This window comes from Poromitra crassiceps (genome assembly GCF_964638095.1).
Source record: "Poromitra crassiceps genome assembly, chromosome: 13".
Lineage (NCBI taxonomy): Eukaryota > Metazoa > Chordata > Actinopteri > Beryciformes > Melamphaidae > Poromitra > Poromitra crassiceps.
In genome coordinates, this window is record NC_139644.1 from 42,304,067 (window position 1) to 42,321,168 (window position 17,102).

The window sequence follows — 17,102 nt, forward strand, 5'->3', positions numbered from 1 at the left end:
TCAACTTCTGTATTACAGTCAGGGCCTAAATTCATTTTGCAAACTAGGGGGGAATTCCCCCCTTATGTTCTTCAGATAAAATGGATTTATAGGCTGGGGGGGATCTGTAGACTTTTGGGGGGAATACATTAACCAGAGTTCTTAAGTGCAAGAGGTGGTGGCACCGTGGCAGTAGCCTACAGTACACAAATGACATGAACATTTGGACACTTATTCAGCCGGTATCTTGCATGTTGCGTTCAGGTGCACTGTAAAAAAAAAAAAAAAAAAAAAAAAAAAATTTTTTTTTTTACAATTTTAAGAATCGATTCTTGGGAGTTTGGAATCGATCCAGGAATCGTGGCATTAAGAATCGCGATCCTTTCAGAATTGATTTTTTGGAGCACCCCTACCAGGAAGCCACTTAAACTTTTGCAAAATGACAGTAGGCCAGGGGCCAGTTAATAAACAAACGCTTTCAAACGCTTTCAACTCGACAACATAAACATTCTCAATTTGCCCCCCAGCTTACTTCCTGTTGCAGTGTTTGCTAGTAGCTACAATAACGGATAAGCTACACTGTTACCAGTTGGGTTTCCATCCTATGCACTGCACACAATTTGAAAGCGTAAAGCTATTTGTACCCAGATTGGTGAAGCTGTTTTGGTGTAGCAGTGAGATCCTGCCAATCACAAATGACCAATGGAGGTTAAGGCAAATGTGGTGTTTCTAGATCTTTCCACACATTCTGATTCGCTGTACTCATAAAAACACATACATGTATCTAGTAACACTGTGTCTAGTTGAGACATGTGTCCCACAAGTCTGATCAGCTACAAACACTCAGCTTTAGCCTTGGTCTGAGAACAAACACTCAACTTTAGCCTTGGTCTAAGAACAAACACTCAACTTTAGCCTTGGTCTAAGAACAAACACTCAACTTTAGCCTTGGTCTAAGAACAAACACTCAGCTTTAGCCTTGGTCTAAGAACAAACACTCAGCTTTAAGCCTTGGTCTAACAACAAACACTCAGCTTTAGCCTTGGTCTAACAACAAACACTCAGCTTTAAGCCTTGGTCTAACAACAAACACTCAGCTTTAAGCCTTGGTCTAACAACAAACACTCAGCTTTAGCCTTGGTCTAACAACAAACACTCAGCTTTAAGCCTTGGTCTAACAACAAACACTCAGCTTTAAGCCTTGGTCTAAGAATGTGAAGAGTTGAGCTCAGCAGAACAGTTGCAGCTCAGCAGTGTCCTTTTTCCTCTGCAGACTTCTCTCTCCTACCTCCGCCCCTCCCCTTTATTTTTCACCAATTAAGAGGAGTTTTCTCTCCCCGTGTAGGCTCCTTCCTCTGCTATCTCATATGTTCCAGAACTTTCCCTCGTGTAGGCTCCTTCCTCTGCTATCTCATATGTTCCAGAACTTTCCCTCGTGTAGGCTCCTTCCTCTGCTATCTCATTTGTTCCAGAACTTTCCCTCGTGTAGGCTCCTTCCTCTGCTATCTCATTTGTTCCAGAACTTTCCCTCGTGTAGGCTCCTTCCTCTGCTATCTCATTTGTTCCAGATCTTTCCCTCGTGTAGGCTCCTTCCTCTGCTATCTCATTTGTTCCAGAACTTTCCCTCGTGTAGGCTCCTTCCTCTGCCATCTCATTTGTTCCAGATCTTTCCGTCGGCGGCCAGCGTCTGGTTGAGCAGGCAGAGCTGACGCAGGAAGCCGTCATTGGGTCCGATCTCTCTCTTCTGCCGCACCATGGCCAGGGCAGAGTGGACGTCCATGTTGTGACGAAGCATCAGGTAGGCAATGACCAGGGTGGGCGAGCGACTATAGCCTTCCCTGCAGTGGACGTACACCTTACCTGGAGAAGATATGAAAAACACCTGAACCAGAGATGCTCACAAGTCATTTTTTTCCAAGTCCAAGTCAAGTCTATATTTTTTTTTGTCAGACTGGCGACATTCTCTAATAGACCATCAGCAGCTCTTTAAAAAGATATATAATCCCCATACATCATATCAACACACTCTTGTTTATAAATGTATATACTCACCTGTCTCTCTCCCTGCACCATGTAGGTTATACTTCCAACACAATTCTAATATAAATTCACATAATACAAGACATTCAGATCACCTTCACCCCAATCCACGCTACCAATAGCCAATGTTCAATATGCTACAGAGGTGCCATACTGTGGAACACCTATGATCAATATTGCCAAACATGCATCATCTCTTAACTCATTTCAATCCAAGCTTAAAAACTCCGTGATGAGTCACACATAGCCCACATACAGTACATTACACACCTCCAGTGTTGGGGGTAACGCATTACAAAGTAACGCATTACTGTAATCACATTACATTTGTCTGTAAAAACGAGTAAGGCATTACAGTCCCTAAAGCCAGTAATCACATTACAGTTACTATTCACACAACTAGATTGGATGGGCTGGAGGGACAGGGAGGAGGAGTGAGAGCTTGTGTATGTCCTTATTAGGATAGGGATGTGCGCTGACCTGCGACCAAGCTAGTGGTAACAACGGGGGCGCTAACCTGCAGCCAATCCCGTGGTAACAACGGGGGGGGGCTAACCTGCGACCAATCCAGTGGTAACAACGGGGGGGCTAACCTGCGACCAATCTAGTGGTAACAACGGGGGGGCTAACCTGCGACCAATCTAGTGGTAACAACGGGGGGGGGCTAACCTGCGACCAATCCAGTGGTAACAACGGGGGGCTAACCTGCGACCAATCTAGTGGTAACAACGGGGGGGGGGGCTAACCTGCGACCAATCCAGTGGTAACAACGGGGGGGCTAACCTGCGACCAATCCAGTGGTAACAACGGGGGGGGGCTAACCTGCGACCAATCCAGTGGTAACAACGGGGGGGGGGCTAACCTGCGACCAATCCAGTGGTAACAACGGGGGGGCTAACCTGCGACCAATCTAGTGGTAACAACGGGGGGGGCTAACCTGCGACCAATCCAGTGGTAACAACGGGGGGGGGGCTAACCTGCGACCAATCCAGTGGTAACAACGGGGGGGCTAACCTGCGACCAATCCAGTGGTAACAACGGGGGGGCTAACCTGCGACCAATCTAGTGGTAACAACGGGGGGGGCTAACCTGCGACCAATCCAGTGGTAACAACGGGGGGGGGGGCTAACCTGCGACCAATCCAGTGGTAACAACGGGGGGGCTAACCTGCGACCAATCCAGTGGTAACAACGGGGGGGGGGGCTAACCTGCGACCAATCCAGTGGTAACAACGGGGGGGCTAACCTGCGACCAATCCAGTGGTAACAACGGGGGGCTAACCTGCGACCAATCTAGTGGTAACAACGGGGGGGCTAACCTGCGACCAATCCAGTGGTAACAACGGGGGGGCTAACCTGCAGCCAATCCCGTGGTAACAACGGGGGGGGGCTAACCTGCGACCAATCCAGTGGTAACAACGGGGGGGCTAACCTGCGACCAATCTAGTGGTAACAACGGGGGGCTAACCTGCGACCAATCTAGTGGTAACAACGGGGGGCTAACCTGCGACCAATCTAGTGGTAACAACGGGGGGCTAACCTGTGACCAATCTAGTGGTAACAACGGGGGGCTAACCTGCGACCAATCCAGTGGTAACAACGGGGGGCTAACCTGCGACTAATCCAGTGGTAACAACGGGGGGCTAACCTGCGACCAATCTAGTGGTAACAACGGGGGGCTAACCTGCGACCAAGTTAGTGGTAACAACGGGGGGCTAACCTGCGACCAAGTTAGTGGTAACAACGGGGGGCTAACCTGCGACCAAGTTAGTGGTAACAACGGGGACGCTAACCTGCGACCCAAGCTAGTGGTAACAACGGGGGTGCTAACCTGCGACCCAAGCTAGTGGTAACAACGGGGGTGCTAACCTGCGACCCAAGCTAGTGGTAACAACGGGGGGCGCTAACCTGCGACCCAAGCTAGTGGTAACAACGGGGACGCTAACCTGCGACCAAGCTAGTGGAAACAACGGGGGCGCTGAACTGCAGCCCTCGTGTTGGTAGGTAAGGGAATCGACCGCTACACCACCCGCTCTCGTACCTTTTCCGTTTTTGTGTGCGATCGCCTTCTCGATGAAGTCGGCCCCTTCCTCAAAGTAGACGCTGAGGTCGAAGTGGTCGGTGTCGCTGGCGGGCATGCCGTGGTAGACGAGCCCTGTGCCGGCGTAGAACTCAGTGCTGGTGTTGACATGCATGAAGGAGTTTCCCTCAGCCGCGTTCAGGATGTGGCTGATGCCCAGACGCTTCAGCTTCATCACATTCATCACCACAAACCTGTTTGGTAAACAACAGAGACACTTGTGACGCTTATTTCAGACACGTTGCCTCGTCTCCATTCACTACAATGGATTTCTTCTCTTTTTTTTTTACCTCAATCATTCCTGGAAGTACCGTTCTGGATTGCAGCAGAATGGACCGTTTGTGATGTACTTTGAAGGGTAAGGTGTGCTGCTCCTTTTTACACATTTCCGATGATGAACATTACCACATGTGAGGAGCACACTCAATCCTTAAGAACCAGCTTAGGTGGAAGGCCAAAAGAAAATGTAAAGGCATCAATGAGGAGGTGTTATTGGGATGTTTCCTGTAGATGTTGCTTAACACAAGATGTCGGTGACACTTTTATTTTTTCTACTTATGTTTCTACATGTACTTTTTCTATATAGGCTATTGTTATATATTGTATCTATTACAGTCCAGGGTCTGCACTTCTTTCCTCATTGTTGAACCAACTGCAGGTCATGTTGGCTATTACTTGCAAGGTTTGATCAGTGGGCAAGCCCACCCCTTCCCTCTGATGATACGGAAGTGAATTGAAAAGCTGTAGTTCCTCAAATGGCCACTATGCTCGGGGGCAGTAGGCATTCCCTCCATGTTAAAATGCCCGACTTTCTAACAGGATTAGGGGACATTCACACCAAAAGCATTTTTGGAGCTGCCAGCGTCTTTCTGCAATTCATTCTCTATGTAAGGACGCGCTAGACGGGCTCCTCTTTTAATGAACACACCTGGCGTTTCAACGCTGGTGGCGTCTGTTGTTTTTGGAGGAGTGCTGTGGGCGTTTTAAAGCTGAAAAAAGTTGAACATTAGAGGAAAAGCGCCCTGATCGTCTTTTTCACTCCTCCTACCTTTTCTCCTCCCGAGGGATTTTCAACCTCGGCTGCTGCCAGAATTGGCAATAATCTGGCTTTCATGAACAACATCAACCAGACAAAACCAGCTGGCTACCGTCCTTGTGGTCATTGTGTTCTGATCTGTACTGCACGCGACTACAGGGGAAAACAAACGGAGCGCAAAATCCCGCTCCGTGTGCTGTATTTTGTGCACAATGGAAGCGCTCTCAACATGATTTTCATAGCGTTCTGACTGAAAAAAATGCTTTTGGTGTGAATGTCCCCTTAAACATCTTTCCAGTTAGGGGCGAAACACGGTTTTGGTCTATCTAGCTAATTTCACCTTTTCAATACAACTGTAGGGGGGTAATTTTTTATATAACTCGCCCATTTGGAGTAAAATAGATGATAGAAAAGGGGGTGATTGACAGATCGCCTGTCCAGTGATCGCGCAGCTTGCAGATCACTGGACCAATAGCAGGCAGAGCTGCGGCTCTGGGAAACTCCCATCTCACGTGAGGTGCGGAAGGAAGGAATCAACCCATTCCCTCCCACTCTGCTGACAAAAAAATCAAGATGGTGACCGCCAACGCTTGAAATCCGCCAGGGAGAAGAAATATAATGGGATAGCTAGGCCTACATCCATATTATTTAGGCTATGTTTATGGGTTTGATGCTATTATGCTAACATCCTTAGCTGGCACTAAGAGTTTTTAGCCTTCTGTTTGTAAGTCATACATTTCTTATGTTTTTCTATGATATATGTACGCATTTTTCATTGGCTGACAGCTAAATGCTAACTATGCTGAATGAAGAGAATGGGGGATTTACCCCACCGTGACCACGCCCTCCGCCAGCTACCCCAGCGTTTATGACATCGACTAATGGGGAAAAATCACCTATGGCATCTCTAGAATATTTCTAGAATATTCATATAGGAACTTTTGTGTTTGTGTGTGACCTTATTGTTTTTAAGGTTGTTGTTGTTGTTGTTGTTGTTGTTGTTGTTGTTGTTGTTGTTGTTGTTGTTGGAGTTGTTTTCTAATGTCCCGTCACTATTCTCATAAGATTTGATATTCGAGTGATATTTCTATCCTTCTACAATTTATATCGGCCATAGCCTAATTGCCCCCCCCCCCCCCTCCCTGAAAATCAAAACATTTGATTATATTAAACTGTAGGCTAAGACATAGCCTATACGAGGGATCAGCCGAGCAGCATTTTGGGTGGCAACGGCAATGGAACCCTATGGAGCCCAAGTGGCGCAAGGCTGGAGTGTCTGACTCTAGGCGGCTAACTCTGTTTACATTTTAAAAACTGCGACAGTTCACACAACTTTAACACGACATGCATATATTATACATCAAACTCTTGAGCTACTTCTGCTCTCACTCAGAATGTCAAAATATAAGCGATGTGATGTATAGTTTTTGAGATATTAACGTTTGTTTGACACAACTCATACTATTAACTGCGCGGGGTTCCGCATTTCTGGGTGTCAAGTGACGTCACGCTTATCCCTCCGCATGTCGAATTAAATACAGACATGTGGACTTTATTGTTTATGCGCTGCTTGACCTGAATTGGATAGGGGTTGCGTCACATGTTCATAGACAACCTGTGACAGCCATTGGCTACGTCGAAAATAAGGGATTGGGAATTGCTATAATAATGAACCAGACTTGATTTTAAATCAAATCAGTGAATAACAGGCATGAAGAAGGACAACATTTGTCGACACTAGCAAAATGCTTATCACTGAGCCACAAAATAATAACAAACAAACAGACAACATTCTAATTAAGAGCAGACTCACGCGTCGCCGACGTAGACCCTGGGGCAGACCTCGTTGTAGTGTTTAGTGGGCCAGCTGAAGAAGCCGCGCTCGTCCGTCAGCAGGTCGTTGAGCTGCTGGAGAGTCACCTCGAAGTCGGACATGTTGTTGGAAGCACTGCCGCTGTCTTCACCTGTTGGCTGGCTTTTTTTTCTTCACGCCGAAAAAAGCAAACAAGCTGGCGCATGTGGTGGCTAGCCGGTGTCTGTTTACGGTTTGGCAGACTTAATATAGAGCAGGAGCTGCCTGGCTGGAGGTCTGCTCGGCTCTCCCGTCCCGTGCGCACCGAGGAGCGGCTCTCTCAAACCCCAGCGAGCCCACCCTCTGCATCACAGTGGTGAACGGGGATAGTAGCAAGTGGGTACCCAAGTAGCCTACATTTCCTCAGTTAGCCTACATGTAGCCTATAGGCTATAGTAGAGCGGATTAACTCCCAAAAATAGAGGAATTGTGCACTTTTTGAGAAAAACGTGAAATTTCACACATAGTTAGGGAATACCATACGATTTATTTTAAGATTGGGAGGGAAGTCAGATTTGACCTCAAATCCAAGATGGCCACCATTTCCCCGAGTCTAATGTAGCCTACAAATGTGCTTATAAAAATGGTGCACCTTTTCAGAGAAGCATGACATTTGTCACATAGTGAGTGAATACCATAAGGTTTATTGTCAGATGTGGAGGGAAGGCGGATTTGGCCTAAAATCCAAGATGGTCACCATTCCTCCCTAGTCTAATGTTCAAGTGTGCTCATACCATGATAAAGGTTTCACAAATCTCAAAATGTTTCTTGGCGAGAGTCTAGGGTCCCCTTGGTGATCTAGCCCAGATTTGAAATGTGGAAGTGTAATGGTCTTTGAACTGGACCTGGTTTTATGTGGTCTAGATGGGGGAAAACTATGAAACCTTCAATTTTTCCATTTTCACAGATAGGATAAAGTTTTCACAAATCTCAAAGTGTTTCTTGGTGAGAGTCTACGATCCCCTTGGCAATCTAGCCCAGATTTGAAATGTGTAAGGGTAATTAATTGTCTTTGAACTGGACCTGGTTTTATGCGGTCTAGATGCGAAAAAACCTCAGTGAAATCATCCATTATTTTAATTTTCACAAATGGGATAAAAGTTTCACAAATCAGATAGTGAGTGAATACCATACGGTTTATTTTCAGATATGGAGGGAAGTCAGATTTGACCTCAAATCCAAGATGGCCACCATTTTCAAAGTAAAAGTAAAAGTAGACTGCAAAGAAAAGTGAGTTCAGCAAGAGCGAGGCCAATAGAGGGAGGCGGCTTCAGAAAGCATGGGGTCGGTCTCGAGTCTTTTCTCATATAAATGCATAAGCTACGTTTATTCTTCTTCTACAGGCTGCATTCAATAATATATTATGATCGATTGTTTTTTCCCCTAGAAAATGATTAATGCCATTAAATAGGAATAGGTCTCTTTATCATAAATAAATAATAATAATTAAAATGACAGCTAATTAATAGATTATGGTGATCTGATCGTCTATCGCCAATCTCCAATGACCACGATTGGACGATATGAAAATAGGGACGATTGAGCAGCCCTAGTTGACACACCATCAATTTCGTCCGTCATTAAAGTTTTCGGAACAAATTAGATTTTTTGCATTTTTCTGCATCAGTCAATAGCCTTTTTGTTTGAGCCACGTGTGTCTGTGTTTGGGGGAGAGAGACAGAGGAGGGGCTGAGTGGAGAGGCAGCTGGAGAAGCAGCTGGAGAGTCAGAGAGGCAGCTGGAGAGATGTGTTTGCTGTGCTCGCACCTGGTGGGCCCCGCTGCCCACCAGGCATTCCCCGACCTGCTGCCTTTTCCAGTCCACACCGCTGCTGCAGATCAGCCACTGCTGCCTGTCACCTGTCATGTTGTCATGTGGATACAGGAGAGGACGAATATTTGTCTCGCATTGAGAATAGAACGACAAACTTATTCATTAATAAAACGCATCGGACTCAGTGTGCAAGGTGTCTGTGCGTGACGATTTTTTTCAGATGATGGATAAAAACGTATACGAACAAAATGGACTCTGTGTGCCAAGACCTTAAGTCCCACTATAAATCATCATATCTGTGTCGTTTCTACTTTGATGGCAAAATGCCTCCACCAGATTAAAGAAAACACATTACGTGATGTTGACTGATGGCGTGTCCGGTCATGTATCATGATGTAGTTAGCTAATCTAGCTCTATTTTGGAGCAAACAGGGGCTTGAGTTGAGCTATATGCAGCTGCTGGACAGAGCCATGATCTGCTTGGAGACCGATACTAAGGGAAACCAACGAGCACATACTGTATTTACATAAAACAAACATCAGTCAACAGTATGTAATGTGTTTTCTTTAATCTGGTGGAAGCATCTTTCAATCAAAGGTGAAACAACACAGACATGATGGTTTATAGTAGAACTCACCCAGCCCGCCCCATTCACTTCAATAGAACTGGCCCCAATGTAAAATTTGAACGATGTGACGTGAGTGATGTCTTATCCTTCCTTTATAGGGTCCTTGGTTACAGCTCGTATGCACTACATGCACTTACTCACAAGCGTGGCATTCCTAAACATCGCTCGACTTCACCAACTTGAAAATCAACCAATGTTGTCATTTTCCTTTTGAGGAAAATAGGAAATAGGAAAATAGGGGAAAAAATGTATGTTGAATTGTAACTTGTAAGTGATTAGTTGCTAGTTTTTTGTGTATCCATTCCCCAGTACATGCTATTCCATAATTTGTAGGCAATATGAGCTTTCAGGAAACCTTTTCCTTGAGGAGTCAGGTTGCTGGCCTTGTGCAGGTCTGTTTGGGTTCTTTAGCACATCTCAGGTCTTGTTGTGGGTCTGTTTGGGTTCTTTAGCACATCTCAGGTCTTGTTGTGGGTCTGTTTGGGTTCTTTAGCACATCTCAGGTCTTGTTGTGGGTCTGTTTGGGTTCTTTAGCACATCTCAGGTCTTGTTGTGGGTCTGTTTGGGTTCTTTAACACACCTCAGGTCTTGTTGTGGGTCTGTTTGGGTTCTTTACCACATCTCAGGTCTTGTGTGGGTCTGTTTGGGTTCTTTAGCACATCTCAGGTCTTGTTGTGGGTGTGTTTGGGTTCTTTAGCACATCTCAGGTCTTGTTGTGGGTGTGTTTGGGTTCTTTAGCACATCTCAGGTGGTCTGTTTGGGTTCTTTACCACATCTCAGGTCTTGTGTGGGTCTGTTTGGGTTCTTTAGCACATCTCAGGTCTTGTTGTGGGTCTGTTTGGGCTCTTTAGCACATCTCAGGTCTTGTTGTGGGTCTGTTTGGGTTCTTTAGCACATCTCAGGTCTTGTTGTGGGTGTGTTTGGGTTCTTTAGCACATCTCAGGTCTTGTGTGGGTCTGTTTGGGTTCTTTAGCACATCTCAGGTCTTGTTGTGGGTGTGTTTGGGTTCTTTAGCACATCTCAGGTCTTGTTGTGGGTGTGTTTGGGTTCTTTAGCACATCTCAGGTCTTGTTGTGGGTGTGTTTGGGTTCTTTAGCACATCTCAGGTGGTCTGTTTGGGTTCTTTACCACATCTCAGGTCTTGTGTGGGTCTGTTTGGGTTCTTTAGCACATCTCAGGTCTTGTTGTGGGTGTGTTTGGGTTCTTTAGCACATCTCAGGTCTTGTGTGGGTCTGTTTGGGTTCTTTAGCACATCTCAGGTCTTGTTGTGGGTGTGTTTGGGTTCTTTAGCACATCTCATGTCTTGTGCAGGTCTGTTTGGGTTCTTTAGCACATCTCAGGTCTTGTTGTGGGTCTGTTTGGGTTCTTTACCACATCTCAGGTCTTGTGTGGGTTTGTTTGGGTTCTTTAGCACATCTCAGGTCTTGTTGTGGGTCTGTTTGGGTTCTTTAGCACATCTCAGGTCTTGTTGTGGGTGTGTTTGGGTTCTTTAGTACATCTCAGGTCTTGTTGTGGGTGTGTTTGGGTTCTTTAGCACATCTCAGGTCTTGTGTGGGTCTGTTTGGGTTCTTTAGTACATATCAGGTCTTGTTGTGGGTCTGTTTGGGTTCTTTAGCACATCTCAGGTCTTGTTGTGGGTCTGTTTGGGTTCTTTAGCACATCTCAAGTCTTGTTGTGGGTCTGTTTGGGTTCTTTAGCACATCTCAGGTCTTGTTGTGGGTCTGTTTGGGCTCTTTAGCACATCTCAGGTCGCGTCTTGACGGCCCGGCAGCGCAGGACTTTCAGGAAGCTGTGGATCTTGTGGGAGTCACGGCGGAGGCAGGACAGCAGGAAGTGGAAGTTGACCAGTCTGGAAATCTTGTCGTGGCCGAGGTCATTCCCCCCTCTGAAGGGCAGGAAGGAGATGGACTGAGAGGGAGGACCCATCTGGCAGACAAGGGAGGCAAGTGCAGGAAGGACGATTGGGAGAGTTACAAATGACAGGGTGAGGGAGACGAGAGGCACAATAAGAATATTGTTACGATACACCCTGAGGTGTAGTACTGCAGAATGACTGCTAGGTGGAGGCACAGAGCAACTGACAGGGGGTAAAGGTCATGTGCTCCGTTTAACAGCTGTGCAAAAAAGTAGCTTATTTAAAATGTACTCAGAGTAAAGGTCACTTAATTACTCTTTTGTGGGGGAGGGTTATGTCATCTCAAATTAGCTTCTCTTTGTAATTTTCTTCTTCAAGTTCATCCTCAACCAAATCCAACGGAGTTTCAGTTGGATTTAGGTCTGCAGAAGTGTTTTCTAACTCATCCGTCTCTATCTCCTTTGTGATTAAGTGCCAACATATTCTCGTTGCTGCCTGACTGACTGACCTTCTGTCTGACTGACTGACCATCTGTCTGACTGACTGACCGTCTGCCTGACAGACCGTCTGTCTGACTGACCGACCGTCTGCCTGACTGACCGTCTGTCTGACTGACCGACCGTCTGTCTGACTGACCGTCTGTCTGACAGACCGTCTGTCTGACTGACACTCTGTCTGACTGACCGCCTGTCTGACTGACCCTCTGTCTGACTGACCCTCTGTCTGACTGACCCTCTGTCTGACTGACTGACCGTCTGCCTGACTGACCGTCTGTCTGACTGACTGACCGTCTGTCTGACTGACCGTCTGTCTGACTGACTGACCGTCTGTCTGACTGACCGTCTGTCTGACTGACTGACCGTCTGTCTGACTGACCGTCTGTCTGACTGACCGTCTGTCTGACAGACCGTCTGTCTGACTGACTGTCTGTCTGACTGACTGACTGACCGTCTGTCTGACTGACCGTCTGTCTGTCTGACTGACTGACCGTCTGTCTGTCTGACTGACTGACCGTCTGTCTGACTGACTGACTATCTGTCTGAATGATGGTGAATGGTGAAGAATGAACTACTTCCACCTCTGCATGCTCACATGCATGAGGGCGACCTCGTCCCCTACAACCACACACCTTTGCCATACATGTCCAGGCCATCTCCCAGGCTCTTACCTTGCCAGACAGTATGTCCAGGCCATCTCCCAGGCTCTTACCTTGCCAGACAGTATGTCCAGGCCATCTCCCAGGCTCTTACCTTGCCAGACAGTATGTCCAGGCCATCTCCCAGGCTCTTATCTTGCCCAGGCCATCTCCCAGGCTCTTACCTTGCCAGACAGTATGTCCAGGCCATCTCCCAGGCTCTTACCTTGCCAGACAGTATGTCCAGGCCATCTCCCAGGCTCTTATCTTGCCCAGGCCATCTCCCAGGCTCTTACCTTGCCAGACAGTATGTCCAGGCCATCTCCCAGGCTCTTACCTTGCCAGACAGTATGTCCAGGCCATCTCCCAGGCTCTTACCTTGCCAGACAGTATGTCCAGGCCATCTCCCAGGCTCTTATCTTGCCAGACAGTATGTCCAGGCCATCTCCCAGGCTCTTACCTTGCCCAGGCCATCTCCCAGGCTCTTACCTTGCCCAGGCCATCTCCCAGGCTCTTACCTTGCCCAGGCCATCTCCCAGGCTCTTACCTTGCCCAGGCCATCTCCCAGGCTCTTACCTTGCCAGACAGGATGTCCAGGCCATCTCCCAGGCTCTTGGAGTGTTCCTGCAGCTCTTGGATCTTGCTGTGGATGTTGTTGTGGGAGGGGTGGGGCAAGCTGTTAGCAGAGGTGGACAGGAGGACCAGAGGGTCCACCCAGGCCTGGAGCAGGGAGCGCGACAACGAGAGCAGGTCTGACTCCTGTAGGAGGAGGAGAGGGAGAGATCATACAAAGAGTAGGGAGGAGGAGAGGAGACGAGAAGAGGGGAGAGTGGTTTTGCCATCATCTCCTCACTCCCCGTGGTGGATGAAGTTCCAGAAAGCCACACTTGAGTAAAAGTACAGACATCGCATGTCTTTGAGGAAGCATGGTGCTAGTCTCGGCTCTCCCCAGATCGGCAGAGGGTGGAGCACCAGGGTGAAATTGGCCAAGTACAATTGGAGGAGAAAATGAGGGGAAATCGGGGAGGAGGGGGTAATGGACTATAGATATCTTACCAGAAAATGATTTTGGTAGAAGTTAAAGTCAACTATTAGAATATTACTTTTTTATATACTATTTTTATTCCATTTTAAAAATTACTATTAGAATATGACTTGAGTAAAAGTCTGATTGTTATCTCAAGGCACATTTTCTGATATTACTGTAGAGCGGTGGAAAGTACACAAGGACAAGTACTCAAATACAGTACTGCTTGAGTCGTTTTTTGAGGATTTGTACTTTTTAAGTATCTTTATAATGCTATACTTTTACTCTCAAGTCATTTTAATCATATGTATTCTACTTGAGTAGTTTTAAATGTACACTGAGTAAATGAGTACATTCCGTTTATTTTTGCACACCACACGATGAAAACAGCACAGTAGCATTGGGACTGCTCGCTAACAGGTCCAGAATCACTTCTGCATTTAAAAAACACGATTTCAGACGGCAGCCCGTCTTTATTGTCACACGAACACACTTCAACACATGCATGCGGCCACTACACACACTCATGCTGACGGTGGCCGGTGAAATATGTCCTCTGCATTTGACCCATCCAGGCTTGTCCTTTCCTCCAGGGGGCAGGCCAGGAGCAGTGGTCGCTATTTCTTTCCAGCGCCCGGGGACCTTCATTGGACCATCATTGGACCAACTTCAGATGTTGTCGTCACTGGTCGGATGACGATCTTCTGCATGTTTTTAGTGGGGGGTTATGTACGGAGGAACCCCCCCTTTAGGGCGCCCAAACTGGTGGCACGTGCTCAAGACTGGCCAATTGAATTAGACAGGTGTTAGACAATCAAATTGTAGTGATCCCCATCGTCAGATTAGTTCAGAAATCTCAGTTTCATTTGACACGGCTGATAGCCAGAGCTAAATGGATGTAATATCTGACTGTGATATTGTTGCTGCTGCTAGCAGCTCTAGCTCATCTGGCAAAGGAGAGAATCTCCAAACTGAGCATCCCTGCTGCATCTGAATGAGCTGTTGAGTATGAAAGACAACAGCTTAGGTAACACTGGTAACGTGCTGGATATATGTGAAATGTATTATATACTTTGTCTGCCCTTTGGTCTGGACCGAGGTTTTTCTCTTTTGTGCTTTAATACAATGATACATTGTAGCTCTTTCTTGTTATATAAATGTGCTGCTGTGAGTGAACTGCACTTTGCTACTATGCACTTTATATCCCTACTGTGCACTTTAGATCGTTGCTACTGTTGTCATTTGCACTTTAACTATTGTGTTGCACTTTAAACTGCTGCTCTAGACTGTTTTTACAATGTTTTTTTTGTCTTATTTGTTTTTATGTATGTAGTTCGTACTACGCTTTTTGCAATCCAATTTGCCCTTTTGGGACACTTAATAAATCTTGAATCTTGAATCTTGAATCTTGATGTATTTGGGTAAATAATTAAAATATATATTTTTTTAAATTAACGCAAATCTACTTTTACTTGAATTTCTTGAGTTAACTACTTTTACTCGAATGTCTTGAGTTAATTTTTGTGGCTTTAGCTGTTGTTGTAATTCCAATGGTCGCCAATAAAGTTCCACAGAGAGCATAAAATGGCTTGTTGCCAAAGGATTGTAGGCTACTATTAACTAATAATAGTGATGTAATTACAACTGGTTTATGATACTATTAACTAATAATAGTGATGTAATTACAACTGGTTTATGATACTATTAACTAATAATAGTGATGTAATTACAACTGGTTTATGATACTATTAACTAACAATAGTGATGTAATTACAACTGGTTTATGATACTATTAACTAACAATAGTGATGTAATTACAACTGGTGTATGATACTATTAACTAATAATAGTGATGTAATTACAACTGGTTTATGATACTATTAACTAATAATAGTGATGTAATTACAACTGGTTTATGATACTATTAACTAATAATAGTGATGTAATTACAACTGGTTTATGATACTATTAACTAACAATAGTGATGTAATTACAACTGGTTTATGATACTATTAACTAATAATAGTGATGTAATTACAACTGGTTTATGATACTATTAACTAATAATAGTGATGTAATTACAACTGGTTTATGATACTATTAACTAATAATAGTGATGTAATTACAACTGGTTTATGATACTATTAACTAATAATAGTGATGTAATTACAACTGGTTTATGATACTATTAACTAATAATAGTGATGTAATTACAACTGGTTTATGATACTATTAACTAATAATAGTGATGTAATTACAACTGGTTTATGATACTATTAACTAACAATAGTGATGTAATTACAACTGGTTTATCAGTTGCAAACAGGGTTAAAAGCCAAAGTAAAAATCAGGAGCAGGAAAATAAAACAGCTTACCGAGACTCGGAGTGCCTGCTCCTTGTCATTGGGTGTCTGTAGAGAGGAGGTGTGGCACATAGAGGGGCGGGGCATAATCGCCCGGCCAATAGGAGGGAAATGAGAGTCCTGTGAGGAGGAGGAGGAGGAGTTGGAGAGAGAGAGAGAGAGAGAGAGATGATTATTATTTTGTATTCAAATCGGACAAGCGTTATGACAATTATTAAAAAGAAAAATCACAGATTTCTTTCAGATTCTTTTTTATTGGCAAGCATGCATACAAACAAAATATGAAATGCAACAATAACTAATAATAGTGTTTTGCAGGCGGTAATTCCATCTTTGATCTCTGCTGTGATTCCCCCCACTTAAAAATAAAGAAATAAATTGCTCACCATTATAAATCTCCATATCACTGGCTGAATATGATAATGAAATGTATATCCACTTTGACAAGCATCACAGGGATCTCTTTTCTAAAGCTGTGACAGCGGGGGCCTCTGACAGGGCCTTGCTGCACCCGCCCCTTCACTCTGGAATGCCCTCCCCAGTCACATCTGACAGGCCAAAACTCATTGTTTTTCATACTATATATCATCCCCCCCCCCCAAAATCCCTCAAAATGGACATTTTCGTTGTTGCTTTTGACCTATTATCTTTATTCTCTTTCATCTATTTTAATATGTTTCTCTCTTTATTAATGAAGTTGTTTTGTAAAGTGTCTTTGAACACAGTCAAAAGCAGCAGTGAACAGTGAAGCGCTATATAATATACATGTACATTACCCTAACATAAGTGTACATCATTACATTACACGGCTGTAGCTCAGGAGGTAGAGCGGGTCATCCACTAATCGCTTTGGATAAAAGAGGTCGGAGGTTCGATTCCCGCCTCCTCCAGTCTGCATGTCGAAGTGTCCTTGGGCAAGACGCTGAACCCCAAATTGCTCCCGATGGTGTGCCAGCACCCTGCGTGGTAGCCTGCCGCCATCGGTGTGTGAATGGGTGAATGTACCTACTGATTGTAAAGCGCTTTGGATAAAGGCGCTATATACTGTAAATGCAGGCCATTTACCATTACTAAACATACAATAATGAGTATTACTCTTCTGTAATTCTACTCATATTCAAATATTTCTTATATTTCCATTCTTATACTTATTGAATAATAATTACAATAATTACTCTGATTAATAATACCAACATTACTAACATTAATGATAAAACAACAAAAACAATGATTTCATTATTATTATCATTATTATTATTAGTAGTAGTACTAGTAGTAGTAGTAGCCTAGTATTATTGGTATTATTATTATAATTATATCAGTATTATTATTATT

The 17,102-nt window shown here is 44.8% G+C and overlaps 2 protein-coding genes across 2 annotated transcripts in view; both read right to left on the reverse strand.

Annotated features, from left to right (window-relative positions):
* Positions 1 to 362: 362 nt before the first annotated feature.
* On the reverse strand, positions 363 to 7,069 carry LOC310787998 (dual specificity protein phosphatase 3-like; the record flags this gene model as incomplete). Its single annotated transcript, XM_083649461.1, has 3 exons — positions 363 to 1,839; positions 4,060 to 4,292; positions 6,948 to 7,069. The coding sequence occupies 3 exons, from the start codon at positions 7,067 to 7,069 to the stop codon at positions 1,631 to 1,633; spliced, it is 564 nt and encodes a 187-aa protein (XP_083505587.1). The 3' UTR covers positions 363 to 1,630.
* Positions 7,070 to 11,121: 4,052 nt separating this feature from the next.
* Positions 11,122 to 17,102, reverse strand: part of prl (prolactin) — a gene marked incomplete at both ends in the record, with an annotated part of 6,369 nt that continues 388 nt past the window's right edge. Inside the window, 3 exons of the mRNA XM_083649175.1 lie at positions 11,122 to 11,313; positions 12,954 to 13,136; positions 15,780 to 15,887. Coding sequence (XP_083505301.1) covers positions 11,122 to 11,313; positions 12,954 to 13,136; positions 15,780 to 15,887 — 483 coding nt within the window. The remainder of the gene's footprint in view (positions 11,314 to 12,953; positions 13,137 to 15,779; positions 15,888 to 17,102) is intronic.